At 38.5% G+C, this 14,574-nt stretch overlaps 1 protein-coding gene across 2 annotated transcripts in view; it reads right to left on the bottom strand.

Annotated features, from left to right (window-relative positions):
• Window positions 1-4,112: 4,112 nt before the first annotated feature.
• Window positions 4,113-14,574, bottom strand: part of SHPRH (SNF2 histone linker PHD RING helicase) — a 55,028-nt gene continuing 44,566 nt past the window's right edge. Inside the window, exons 24-30 of one of the 2 annotated variants that reach the window (XM_063124576.1) lie at window positions 13,954-14,025; window positions 12,513-12,701; window positions 10,911-11,003; window positions 10,138-10,224; window positions 8,625-8,803; window positions 6,759-6,839; window positions 4,113-5,269 (exon numbers count right to left, since the gene is read on the bottom strand). In XM_063124576.1, the coding sequence (XP_062980646.1) occupies window positions 5,173-5,269; window positions 6,759-6,839; window positions 8,625-8,803; window positions 10,138-10,224; window positions 10,911-11,003; window positions 12,513-12,701; window positions 13,954-14,025 (798 nt within the window). In that variant the 3' untranslated portion in view covers window positions 4,113-5,172. The remainder of the gene's footprint in view (window positions 5,270-6,758; window positions 6,840-8,624; window positions 8,804-10,137; window positions 10,225-10,910; window positions 11,004-12,512; window positions 12,702-13,953; window positions 14,026-14,574) is intronic. The other variant, XM_063124577.1, reaches the window with a different exon arrangement.

Genomic DNA, 14,574 nt, shown 5'->3' with positions numbered 1-14,574 from the left:
TAAATACATTTGACTTCTGAAAAATGAGTGTTCCTAGAGCAACCCTGGGAATGAGCAGAGATGCTTGTTTCTGGAATGGGACAAAACAGCAGAGCTAGCAGGACTCTCCACTGATTTGTTCCATCTTCCCTGTGCCTGTTTGCATTCTCTTTCCCTCCTTATTGTTTACTACAACTTTATTAGATTGTAAGCCTATGCGGCAGGGTCTTGCTATTTACTGTGTAATCTGTACAGCACCATGTACATTGATGGTGCTATATAAAATAATAATAATAATAATAATAATAATAATAATAATAATAATAATAACAACAACAACAACAACAACAACAACAACAGACATGAGCATTTCAGCTCATTTCTGGTTGTCTTAGGAAGTGCTAGCTTCCTGCCACACTGGCAGTGGGTTCAGATTGCACCAGGTTTCTGAAAAGGTGGCCCAGTTTGCCTTCAGAGCAGCAATTTTAAGGAGAGAAATTTGCGATAAACTCATCTGTATTGATGAGTAAGCCATTACGGGTTTTAACATTATTTTAAACTGATGTGTATTTTACTTTTGTTTCTGTGTCCTGTTTTTTGTAATGGCTTTTGCTACACAAATGAATTTGTATTGTATTGCACAGGCAGCACTAGTTACTGGCCTATGAACCAACGGTCAATTTACAAATTAGACAAATAAAGCAGGTAGCTAGCCAAATCAGAGTGAGCCCTAATGTTTTGGCATTTGCTCAAGATTTAACTCTCCTTCTTGCTTACATTAACAAACAGCAGTATACAAACCCTAATAAATATTCCATTAAGGCTGTACTGCCATGAACACTTACTTGGGAATAAACTCCATCGATCTCAATGGGTACTTCTGAGTCCACATGTATAAGATTGGGCTGTAAAACTTGCTGCCCTGGGGAGTTGGGAGGCTGCAGGAATTGGAACTAGTCGAACAATTTAAGAAACACTGTAGTATACAGGAGAGGGGATATGTGTTAATACAGAAGAATCAGGAAGAAAATCCCTTCAACTAGCTGATCATTTTTTTTCAGAAGCATTATGCAGATAGAAGTGTCCCAGGGGTGGAGAAGATAATTTGCTGGGGTCAGGGCAGGGAGTTGAAGCATTAACCTCGCTTCCTGCCTGCCTGCTCTGATCCCGATTCTGCTTCGGTCCTGCCAGTACAGCTGTCTGCATTTTTAAAATGTGCATCTTAAAATACAGAAGCACATTCAATATCACATTTAGTTTGGCTCATAACTCTAGGCCAATCTAAATGGCCTGGCCCAAATCGAGGGCTGCATTTGGCCCGATGGTCAACAAATGTATGTTAGAATTGCTTGCACTGCTCATATCTCATGGTACTCAAAGAAACACTGGAAGAGAAATGGTCAAATTTCTCTGGCTCCAGTCTTCACTTGCGGGAGTAGCAACATGCTCCTAATTCAATTGGGAAAAGGAAGAATTAAACGCCTTGTTTGTGTTTTAATCTAGGCAAACTTCCTCCTTTTGTGAGCAGAAGCAATCCCTCAGTTAACCTAGCAAAGAATAGCGACTCCAGACATTACATTCACAGTAACTAGGTTACAAAGTTGATAACAGAAGCGCTGTTCCCAGGAACCATGGCTCTAAGCTGAACTTTGGAACCAAAGTATACCCTTCATTATTGAATTCTAAAAAATAAAAATTAAGTCCTTCATAGCCTCTATGTTTTTCAGGGTGCTAGGTAAAGTCAATTTAATGGAATAAATTAAATATGGCTTGGAAGCCAAAGTTAGCTTCCTCCACGTATCCTGTTGCAATCCATAAGATACACCATCACCAACTCTTCCTGATAATACCATCTCCTGGAAAAGACAGTACATTCTCACAGTCAATGGTCTTCAGGCTGCTGGACTACTCTATCCCCGAGTCCAATGGGAAGATACACATGAAGCAAAATATACAGAGACAAACTTGAGGTTGTACAGATAAAGTTGAGACCAACAACTCTTGATTAGCACACGTTCAGCAAGAAACATGTATATTTCGAGTTTGTCAAATTCCAGCAAGGAAATGGCATGAAAAGGGTTAAAACACCTTCATCCATTATCATGACTCCCACCCAAAGGTGGTGGTGTGCTTTTAAGCGTTGACAAAGGTGTCAGAAGATCCACTCATAGATCCCTGTGCCTTGTTACATTTGGCCCTCTTTCCCATTGGAGACTTCCATCTTTGAGCCTAAGCACCTTCCAAGAAACTTTTCAAAGCTCCCATTCGTGCAAGCTGCCTCCTCCTGAAATCCTTGGATCCCCTGCCTCCACACCTCAGGTCTTTGCTGAGGGTCCACCTACCCCAAAGAGAGGCTTTTCTGGGAGATGCTGTGGCCAGGCCAAGGAGTCCGCTTGAACAAACATGTAGCAGTTTGTTATGTAGCAGTTTGTATAGACATTGTAAGGGTGACAAACTGCAACATTTTCTATTCAACTGATATGAGCAGCCGGTTGGCATTGTTCACTATATTGAAGCTCAGCTGGCTTTTAAGAGCAGGACAGAAATTCCCAGAATAGTGTTGCTTTGCTAAGAACTTTTCTCAAAAGTGCCTTGGCTGTTCTACAATGTTAGTTCTAAAATGCACTTTTCATTGCAAACAATTTATAGATTGTGACTCATCTGCCCTAATGTCATTGACCAGACACACTCTTTTTGTCAGACTGAGCAAACGAGAGAGAGAGAAAAAAAGCAAGTAATTTCCTTGGCTTCCTTTTACCCGCAGCGTGGGATTTCTTTAGCCTCCGTTTATAGTACATGACCACTCTCGTAAACAACTTTTATGTTCCAGGCAACCAAAAAAGGAAGAAAAAAGCTGGGTGTACTGACAGAGATGCTTTGCAGGCCAAGTCTTCAGACTGCCTGAAACGGTAGAAACTCCCAGAAGCTTGGAGTTTATAGACAATTCAGAAACAAGCATGTATTCTGCTTACTTGTATAATGGAGAAAGACCCCACCCCTCTCAACTTTTTGGCACAGATATTTGCCTTATCTGAAACCATTTTAGAAAGGAACATTTAAAAAAAAATCAAACTGGATATTTAAAATCCTTAAAGGACATGTGAGGAGTTTAAGTATAGTTATACCCATGACCCCAGTAAATGCAATCTCTAGCTCTAGCAAGATGCTGAGTCCCTGGGAACTTCTAATCTAACACTAAACAAAGGGCAATGATGATCAAAAATCTCAGAATAAATTCCAAACATTCTACTTTGGGAAGCTTAAAAACTGCTTTGTTAGTGCAAGAGATGACAAACTGACGTCCAATCTAATTTTTGTCTTCCCAGCAACCCCATGAATTAGTCACTTATTCCTATTTTACAGGGATCACTATACATGTATGTGTTTTAAAGTGCAGAAAATCCACTCACAATTTTTCTTACAGGGCTAACTGAGATACAAGGGCGATCAATATTCCTAATCCTAAAAGCACGCACCTCAGTTATATCAGTTATATCAGGGCCTTTTTCTCCTTCTTTGGGCATTTCCAATATTCCCTTGCTAACTGACTCTCTTTCTGGAGAAAGGAAAACAAAGCCAAGTGAAGATTCATACCTGCTACTGTTCTCACAATCCCCAACTCCATGGAATCAATTTCAAGAGTTTTAAGGTTATATATTCATACTTTGTTGCAAATGTATTTAGCTACAATATTTGGCTTTGTTCGTGCTACTTGCAGGAAAATGAAATTAGGTCTAAGTACTAATGTAAAAATATTCCACTGTGGTGATGGTAGGTATTGGTTCCATTTTCTTTATTTAAGAAACTGATATCCCGCCTTTTTGCCTAGTAACAGGCCTCCAATATATTTGACAGTAAGTGAAAATTAATACATAAATATAAATAATAAATACATTAATAAATTGTATTAGACAAGACTGAAAATTAAAATGTCAGTTTTCCACACCTTAGATGAAGTTTCAGATATGCATCCCACCCTCTTTGTTAAGATATACTGTTAAAAAGTTTATCTTAAGATTATTCCATGCAGACATTTGTGTTCTCTAAGAATATAATATTGAATATCAGTGAATTTAATTTAATGACTAGTGTTTGGGCATTTTTTTAAAAAAAACATTAATAGTAACAGCTAGTATTTTGGTAATAAAATTTAATATAATGGAATAATTCTGTTTAATAAGTAAAATGAATGGGTCATAATTTGATCATACAAACATCAAATGACTATGAACAATGGGAAGGTTTACCACTTTAATAGGATAACAGAATCCAAATGTTAAACAATACAGTTTTAAGAATCTTTAAAAATCTGTCTAACAGATATTTTGAGCTATAATTTCAAGAAAAAAGGTCATACAAAAGACATAATTTATCAAGAAAACAGAAGACGCTAACAGCAAACATTTAAATATAAACAAGCAAAAAAAATCCAATTTCTACAATGTACTATCACAACATAAATACCTAGAAAATTATTACAAATGCCAAAGTGGTTTCTAAAAATTAGTACTTAAGTGTTAACTGATAAAACTTTACTTGCATGATAAAATTGCGGCACCAGTAGAAGCCCTTTTTGAAAAAGATTTGCTTATTCAGGAACCTTTTAAATAATTAATAGGTCAATAATTAATTCTAGAAATAAAACGGAGGCAAAATAATCGGTTCATGATTTTTATACCCTTCTCTGCCATGCAACACTCCTCTCCTCAAAGTCTAGTTGAACACCTTGATCCAGCAAAGGAGATTCAGGCAGTCTCTTGTTGGATTCAGAACTTTAGGCATAAATCAGATGTGTGACTAAATATGAATGCTGTCTGTCCACGCTTCATTGCTTTCCATGGGATGCACATCCACATTCTGGTGCAAGTAGTCACATAGGCATTTTTATGCACAACAAAAGCTGGATTAGGATGCTCGTGTTCTTTGGAAGTACAAAGCCATAGTTTGTGTAATGTTTGTGTAAAGTGCAACTGCTCTTCTTTATTAACAGAAATAACGTGCTGAAGTAACCACAGCCACAGAATCTAGTGGAAGCTGTTTAAAATACTTACCAATTCATACGGCCCTAAATAAGGGTGGGTGTTTGGTGACATCTACAGGAATTTCAGAATAATTACCTGATTTTGTACACTGGCTTAGAAAAAAAGTAGGTTATGGCCCCTTCTGACCTCAGTGAGTCCAAAATGCACTGCTTCATTCAAGTTCTTCGGTTTCCTCTGAGAAAAGGTCTGCCAAATCAGCTACTGTTAACACAGAGGCCTCTGAATGCTTCATGGAAGAACTAGAGTGGCTTCAGAAAGAGAGAAAAATAAGGGTGGGGGAAGGGAAACCATCAGCAAAAAGACTGGATCAGTGCTGGGTCTTTATCTCTGCTGATTGCGCTGTGCCAGCAACATCGCCTGCCAGTGCAACTGGAAGCCAGCATTTCCTAGAGTCAGCCCAGAAATGAGCCAAACCACTAGGTTCTGGAATAGGAATCTGTGAGCTCTGCTGACCTGTTCTGTTCCAGAAACAAGCACTTTGGCTTGTTTCCAGTTTCTTCTGGAAGCTTCCTGTTGTATTGGCACTGGGTCCCACTGGTGCATAGACGTTGTTGGATATTGTCATGAGAAACAAAGCTCATACCTGAGTTGATCACAAAAGAAACTGTACAAAACAATTTCTTACTGTAGGGTCCCTCAAGGACATCACTTGTTTTATAAAAGAGTACTAACCATTACTGGGGGAAGGGGGAAGCTTCCAAAATGAGGTTGCAACGACACATTTATGTTTACCTTCGGAATTGTGAACTAATTTCTGAACAAATACAGTTCACAGAATTATAAGGCATTTCCAGATTTGATACAAAATTTTAGGCTATGAGAGGGTAGGGAGGATCCGATCTTGGATTTTTCCTCCTGAGGTCATAGTAGTGTCTGCATCCTTGGGAGGGGGGATCCACCATATTCTATGGTCCTTAGGATGCTCTTTAAGGAACTGTATGATTGATCTGCCCAAGAAGATGCCAATTTGACCTTGGTCAAGGGAGTATGTGATTAGTTCTTCACCATAAGCAAATGCTCAGAGAGCCTGAGCACCCTGCCTTACATGCTAGCTGGCAATCTGGGCTCACAACAGTTCAGACAATTGGTTCATCGTACAAAAATTCAAAGTAAATTCTTTTTTTCAATTTGGTTTCACAAGCACAAAAATGGTTTGTACAAAATGACTTTGGGTTTCAATAGCCTGATGACCAATTCAAAATATATACAAATACAAAATAACCAGAAGGGTGAACCATAGGGGCCTTTCCAAATTATCAGTTTATAGCAAAGTAAGTGTGCAACTATTAGTCATCTGCTGAATGGGATTCAAACATTTGCTTTTCAAGGTAACTCTTTTCGTGTAGGGATTTCATTTCCCCAACTCTTCAATCGGTTTTATTATACTTGTGGAAAATGAGTTTCTTTCTGCATCAAGCAAATTCATGCAGCCAGTATAATTACCTGATTTCACAATTGGGAGTTGTGTAGAATGCAGACCAGAACTAGTACTATTCCCCATTTCACACCATAATGTTTTTTGTTGTTTACATTTTATGGTTTCTAATAGATTCTATTCCTGTCTACTCAGATGTAAATCCCACTGAGTTAAATGGGACTTACCCCTAGGTAAGTGTGTATAGGATTGCAGTCCAAGTATTTTTATATTTTGTATAATTCCACTTGAACACGTGAATGCCAATTACCTGAAAAGTGTAGTATTGCCCAAGCCACATAGATAAGCCAGGTTTTACTTACCTTCTTTCTACAGTTTTCATCATTGTCTGCATTCTTTCTTCTATTGTTGCTTTTATTAAGAATCTATGAACAATGGTGGGCCTGAATTTTAAAAAAGAATTTTTTAAAAAAAATTCTAAAAAAACACAGATTGTTATACGTACTTAAAGGATAATGCTATTCCCTAGAAGTATATCTTTCTCCCTAATTGGGGAAGTTTAGCATTACAGCCTTACTACTACTGATTGTTTATCAGTTCCAAAAGCTATCTATCTATCTATCTATCTATCTATCTATCTATCTATCTATCTATCTCTATCTATCTATCTATCTATCTATCTATATATCAACACTTATGTTTCTGAGGGTAGGATCCAATGGTGCCCCCCTACTGCTGGCAGCCAGCACCACAGATCCCAGCATGCACACGGCTTCTACCACTGGCGGCAGCAATGTAGCGCTTCTGGAGGCAAGACCCCAAATGATCGGAAATGAAGGTTTCTGGAAGGGGCAGGTTGTGCCTTCCGGTCATTTGGGGGTTTGCCCCCAGAAGCGCTACATCGCCACTGCTGGCAGGGCTGGTCGGGTGTGCACCTGATAGGGAACTGTTGGATCGTAACCAGAAGAGGTTATGATCCAATGTAGCTTTAGGAAAACTATTTAAGGAAACATTTATTTATTTATTACATTTTTATACCATCCAATAGCCGAAGCTCTCTGGGCGGTTCACAAACATTTGGTTATAGAAAAAGCAAACACTTTTAATGATCGGAAACAGTGAAGGGGAGTTTCAAGCTATTTCATTTCACAAGACTAAGTAGTCCTGGGGCTGGTCACACAACGTGACAATCCACTGTGGGTTATTTAACCCACAGTGTGGCTGTGGCACATGTGGCCACCATTTTGAATATGCAACCTCCACTTGGAAGTTGTCATGTCATGCAAACCTGCGGGTGGGCTGTGCAAGTGTTAAATAACCCATGATCTTTTTTAGGGTTATACAAGGGTTATTTAACCCTTACATAACCCATGCTTACTAACTATGTGTGACATGACAACCCCGACCCTCCAGCAGTTGGATATGCAGCAAGGTGCCATGGGTCCCGCAGCTCATCATGGTTTAAATAACCCATGACTAACCATGGCGTGTAATCTGAACCTAGGTCAATGTCTGGTGAAGGTGGCTTTTAGATGTGGGGTATTAACATTGTTACTAAAAGATACCCTGTTAGCTAATAACACCCCCTTCCCTCACCTCTTCATAGATAGAAAAATGAAGTAAGTACAAAAACTGCCAATGAAACATACTTAGAAACATAGAATAGTAGAGTTGGAAGGGGCCTATAAGCCCACTGAGTCCAACCCCCTGCTCAATGAAGGAATCCACCTTAAAGCATTCCTGACAGATGGCTGTCCAGCTGCCTCTTGAATGCCTCTAGTGTGGGAGAGCCCACAACCTCCCTAGGTAATTGTGCTACGTAAGATTATTACTTGCACTACATAAGATTATTACGTCCAATAGGAATCTGAGAAGATTCATCACAGGATTTCTAGTCCCTCCACTTCCAACACACTTAACAGAACAGTTAAACAGACCCTGATAACATGGGTGTTTCCAAAATGTCAACTTCCTACGCTTTCACTGCATTTTAAGCAGGAAGTTTCCAAGTCCATCAAGCTTCTTTTATATTGTAAACCATCCACACATGCATAGAAAAACAGGGCAAAGGGAGCTATAGCAGCATTAAGTCTGAAAGCTTCCCCTCTGAAATCTCCAAGCCAGTCCTCTTCCTACTAACCTGCCACTTACTCTCAACCCATTGCCATTCTCTACAGTGGTTCGATCAGGTTAGCCAAGCCAATGCCCATGGCACTTTTGGAACTTACTTAGTTTGTCCGATACGGTGGACTCTGCCAATGGCCTGTAGCTCATGTGCTGGATTCAATATGGGCTCCACCAGAAGGACCTGCGTTGCCTCAATGATGTTTAATCCATTGGAGCCGGTATGGAGGGGCAACAGCAATATGTTGATTTTGGAATCGTATTTAAATGCAGAGAGATTTTCCTAAAAGCCAAATATACATTTCAATGGTGTGTATTGAAAAAAATATGCAAAGTCACCACCTCCAAGAGGAAGTTCAACTGCAGTGAAATATAACAGACTAGTAACACTGAATTCTAAATCCTTCACCTACACAGAACAGGCCCAACCAAGAGGTAATAGGTCAGGCAGAGCTCCAGAATTCTTAGGGCTAATGCACATATAGTAATCACTCCAGGTTAACCATGGTTCATAAATCCCAGCTCTGCAGCCCTGGAGAAATTCTCCCTTCTCACTTAAACTGTGATTAACCAATTTGTCAGCATCATTAACTGTAGTAAATGTTAATCAAATTACCCCATTTGAAACCCTGAGTAATGGATAACCCCTGGACAACCATAGCCATAGTTAACTTTATTGCCAATGAAAAAAAGGGGATTATATTTCTATCCCATTTCAGACAAAAAATGGCTCCTAAAGTGCTCAGAGCTTTAATTTGATTGATTTATAATTAATGTATATCCTGCCTTTCTCTGCAGAGCAGACAGTAGTCTAACTAAAATCAATACAATTAATTAGAACTCAATAAGCATTGGTGCCACGCATGCATGCCAGAGAGAGAGAGGGGGGAAGGGAGGGAGGGAGAGAGAGAGGGAGGTATACACCTCAATTTAGGTATGACAGAAAGGAGCCTGGTATTATCCACTCCTCCCTCTGATAGTATTGCCTCCTGGTTTAGCATCCTTTTCCTCTAATGCCATCAGGGATTAAAGTCGCTGGCGGCTTCTCATCTCGTGCTTGGTCCAGGCACAATTTGTGGGGATAGGGTTAGGGTTAGCCTGAGGTAAATTATATAAGAACATAAGAGCAGCTATACTAGATCAACCAAAGGCCAATCTAGTTCAGCATGTTAGGTGCACGTCCAGATGCTCACGGGATGCCCACAAGCAGGACAGGAGTACTATAGCACCCTACTTCTCGCCAGCAGCAACTGGCAACTGTTATTAGAGGGTAGTATACAGCCATCGTGACTAGTAGTTATTGATAGCCTTAACCTCCATGCATTTGTCTAACCCTTTTTGAAAGCCATTCAAGTTGGCCATTAAAAGCCTTGCTTACATGGAATTAACAGAGAGCATGTGCTATGTGCTAGTTCTAAGACTCCAGCTGCAGCTCTCTATCAGTTTAAGTCTTTTTGTTTTTACTTCCAGTACTCTGTCATTTTAGAAATAGAAGTCACTTCATCAGCTCAAATACAAAATGTTTTGGCAGACTTCTCTATTGCCATTATATCGTTTTCAAGGGAAAGCAAAGACAAAGGATGCCGTAATTAACAGTGACTTGCTGCAGTCACATACCTGAAATTTGTTAATTCCGTTGATCTGAGAGAATTCCATGCTGTTATCATCTAGAGCTTTTGCAATGATATCCAGCACATCTTGCCACTACAAAATAAAAGGGGGAAGACATTTCCGTATTACACACAAGAAAGTATTCGTTACAACAGCTAAGCGAGCTTGTTCCTAACATCCAAAGGAGGTATCAATCAAGCCAAAGAATGAATCCTAATTTCAGTTTGAATTAAAATTATCCCAATTATTCATGTCAGCACTCAGTAATCCAGTCACACAACACCTCTCACACAATAATGCATCCCAACACTCAGTAATCCAGGGGCTGCCTTGATGGTGCTACATTCCCCCTAAACCCTATGGTTTGGTCCTGCAGGGTGGCACTGGGAAATTCCCACTCCAGGAGGGAGCGCAAGGGTTTGTGGCAGTCACCTGGGTATTGGAGCTGCTCCGCCTCTTCCCCGCACCGTCATCCTGATTTCTAGCAAACAAATCAGAGGTCACCTTCAGCCAAGGAACACCTCTGCAGCGAAGCTGGAGTGAGGTTAGTTGGCAGAAAGGCCATATTTGCTTCACTGCAGCCAAAAAAGTCGGGGTAAGTTCTTGACTTTTTCTATTTGCACCTTCGTAGGAAAGCCCCATGGTGGCTGCTGCATCATATAACCGATGCAGCAGCACCACACAGCCACCGTGGGGCTTTTAAAGAGTTTAGACAGCCCCCCAGTCACACTACACCTCTCACACAATGTATATTTTAGATTAAAACGTTTTAGAAATACCGTTGAAAAAACTAGGGATTTGGCGCCTGGATCTTTAAACTGGATTTTCTTTAGAGTTCTGACCACAGCTTCTACTTTAGTGGAGTGACTTCCCTTTGGAAAATAAGAAAATTTAAATTATCTATCATTTATATAGTGCAGGTCAGATTAAAATCATACATTAAAACTGTGCGCTACACACATATATAGTGACATTTTCCAAAATTGGCCCTCAAGAAATCTCCCATTTTAAAGTTATTTATAAAAATTAATGGATTTGCAAACAACTTCTCAAATGTTAAATACGTGGCTTCCTTACACACTAAATACATTATATAAATGTAAACATATCCTATAGGCATCATATTTATCAGTAACTTTTGCTGTCTAATGAATTATAAACTACACAAATCCCAATTCATCAGCAAATTTCCTTTACTTATAAAACATAAACTCACTGATTTAAAGGGGTTTGTTCTGTTTTCTTCCAGTCAGAATGCCAAATCTGAGTGGAATTATGGATGTTTCTGATTCAATTAGATTATGTTTTATAAATCCTGACTTTCACTGTTTGGTAGCATCATTTGCTAAGGTGCTATCAGATAAAGAACAAGTGTATCAGTAATTCAATCATTTCCAAATTTTAGTGAGTTGTTATGTAGGAAGCAACATTTAGGTAGGCACACAAATGTATCTATTATGGCTGTGATTGCCTAACTGACATTTTGTTGTATGAAGTCCCACAATTATGGTACTTTGTTTTAATGTTTAAACATTAATGTTAATGTAATTCTTTGTTTTAATGTTTTTATCTAACTGTGCCATTCCATTCCTGCAAATGCCATTGTGGTAGCAGAAAGTAGGCTCCAAATTATGCACAATAGGAAAATCCAAATAAAGTTATGTTTGTGCAAATGAAGTTGCACAATGGAAAGATTTGGCAGAACGCCGCAAGACCTATGGAAGTTTGCAGAAAGCCACAACTGGATCCTGCCTAATGTATTTTCTTAGTAAATCGCTCAGAGATATTTTTAAATATAGTAGTAGGTATATAAATCTATTAAGTAAATAATAAATTGTGTTGTGATAAATGATCACAATACAAAGAAGAAGGATGATGATAAGCATCAAGGAAGACAAGGTAGATGGTATCTAGTATGAAATGAGGAAAGAGTGTAAGAATTCTAATGTTATAACGTCTGAGATGCTTAGTGCCTCTAAAAAAAATATTATGCAGTTTTACCCATGAGCCTGATTCAGACAATGATAAGCACTTTTTAAGTCCTGCTGAAGGTTTGATGTGAGAGTTAAATGTGGGAAGGTTCAGTATGTGCACTATAACAGCACACTGAGATACAGAAGTGCTTAACTTTGGCTGAATCACAGCCCTTATTTTTAAGAATCAGTGTGACATCATAGGAAATCTACAGTGCTTTCTATGCATCAGTGATACGTTTTGACAAAAAATGCTCTGGAAGGCCTATTAATGTAATGAATAAATAAATAAATATTGATTCCACTAAACATGCTTTCAGGTAAGGAAAATGTAAATACTCTGAAGGGATAATTAGGAATTTGCATCAATATATAAAAAAGTACCCATATGTATGTATAGCAGTTTACCTTCACAGGTATATCATCCTCTTGGTTTGCTGTCTCTGCAGTGAAGACATAGGAGATTTCTTTATGTGATGTTGTCTGCCTGCAGATGGCACACTTTATGGAACTTCTACGAGTGCCAACACTGTACTGTTCTATAATAATAGCTATGCACTCATTGCAGAAACAATGTCCGCACGTTAACACTGCCCACTATACAGAGAAAAATAAGAGCAAGTGAGTGTATCATCTTTGACCTTGAAATTATAACAACATGCAATATAGTAAAATATAGTAAATATAGTGAAATTCATTTACACTGCTGGCTTTAGAAGTGTACACATTGTTTGTTAAAGATTCTAAAGGCATCATTCTATAAAAATAGAAGAAGATAAATGGAATGCTTCCTAATCTTCCTAGCAACGTCAAGTCTGGAGTAATCAGGAAAACCTCATCTTTTTTTTAAGGTTTCACACTTATCACTGAAGAAAACTTGAAAATATTGTAGATACTTGTAACTCCTTGTGTTCCCAAACACCTTCTCTTATGTCTCAGTCTGTCCATTTCTGGTGGCTTCCACATTCTTACATGTGCTTCTTGCCTGTCTCTTTTCACCTAGGCTTGCCAGACCATACTCCCCACCCCCACGTGCAAAGGAATGGGAAAAAAGTGCAAGGTCACCTCTGAATACTTGTGGCATGTGATGAATGAGTGCACTGGTTCCCTGAAAAAGAGCCCTTTGCAGACACATCCTTTTTAGGAGTTTTAGAAAAAAGGTTGGCTGTTGGGCATATGAGGTCATTTACTGCTCAAAGATACATACATAAGCCATTTCCAAATTAAGTGAGCAGAGTGAACATGTGGTCAAGTGCTTATTGACCGTGGCCCATACTCAAACTGAGGTATCACATTAGAAGTATTATGAAATGACTAAGATACAGTTCCTGGAATTCCATGCCTGCTTCATGGCAAACTAATACTTGTCACTGAATGGACTCATGGGAAAATATATGTATCAGAATGAGGGATTTTGCATACAAGACCAAAACATTTCTGCACCAAGAGCTGAATTATTCACATTTGCACACTATTGCTTACTTTGCTTTTTACTCATGATAATCAAAGGAGAGGACAAAGAATTATAATCCCTGGAATTTTATATTGTAAAATGATGTGTGAGTTTTAGCCTTAAAGGCTAGAAACTTACTTTTAAAATATGAAATCTGAGATTCTCAAGAAGCTGGATTGTATACCCATTACTAAATTCTACAATTGTATGGTCCAATTGAAAACATTAGCATGCATACAAAATTGTCATCATATATGCCATAGGTTTCAAGAATTACTGATTCATAAATACAGTTTTGAGATTGTATACAAGTTAATTATGGATAAAGAAACCTATTTCAAGAATGCCAACAATGAACTAAGAGTTCTACAGAAAAATCCATAATTGAACTTTTACCTGTTTTCCCAGTTGCCGTGCACAAATTGGACAGGGCTCTGGATTAACTCCTCCAGTTGTTTTATCTTGAGACTATGGACATATTAAAGAAACAACAGTTATTTAATACTTAAAATAATCTTATAAATGATTTGAGGCTGGAACAATTCTAAAGCATATTTCGCCAAGTCATAATACAATATCATAAAACAATACCTGAAAAAATGAAAGCAATGGGCTTGGATCCAAAGGCCATGAATGGAAGGAGAAAATGAATTAATGCTGTTCCATGAACTCTTATACAACTTAGCAGAAGACTTCTCAAAATGTAAGGGGGTTATGTTACAAAATGAAAAACACAGTGAATGAGGAAGATACCAGCTATAGTGTTCACCAACTCTAGCAGGCTATAAAAAGTTCATGGGAATGAGCTTCTGTGAACAGAAAAACACTTGTCTGGATTTGAAGTTATTTTTCTCATGCAGTCTCTTCTGCTAGACTGGAAACAGCTGTTCCATGACCACAACTTTTCCACTAATGCATCTTTGGATCCAAACCAAGCTTTGTCAGAAATTGCAAAACAATTATAAAATAGTGAAATTAATTTATAAATCAGTCTCAAGGTTGGATGAGAGATTAATT

This window comes from Elgaria multicarinata, chromosome 4 (assembly GCF_023053635.1).
Source record: "Elgaria multicarinata webbii isolate HBS135686 ecotype San Diego chromosome 4, rElgMul1.1.pri, whole genome shotgun sequence".
NCBI classification, from domain to species: Eukaryota; Metazoa; Chordata; class Lepidosauria; order Squamata; family Anguidae; genus Elgaria; species Elgaria multicarinata.
This window is presented reverse-complemented; position numbering and strand designations above follow the sequence as displayed.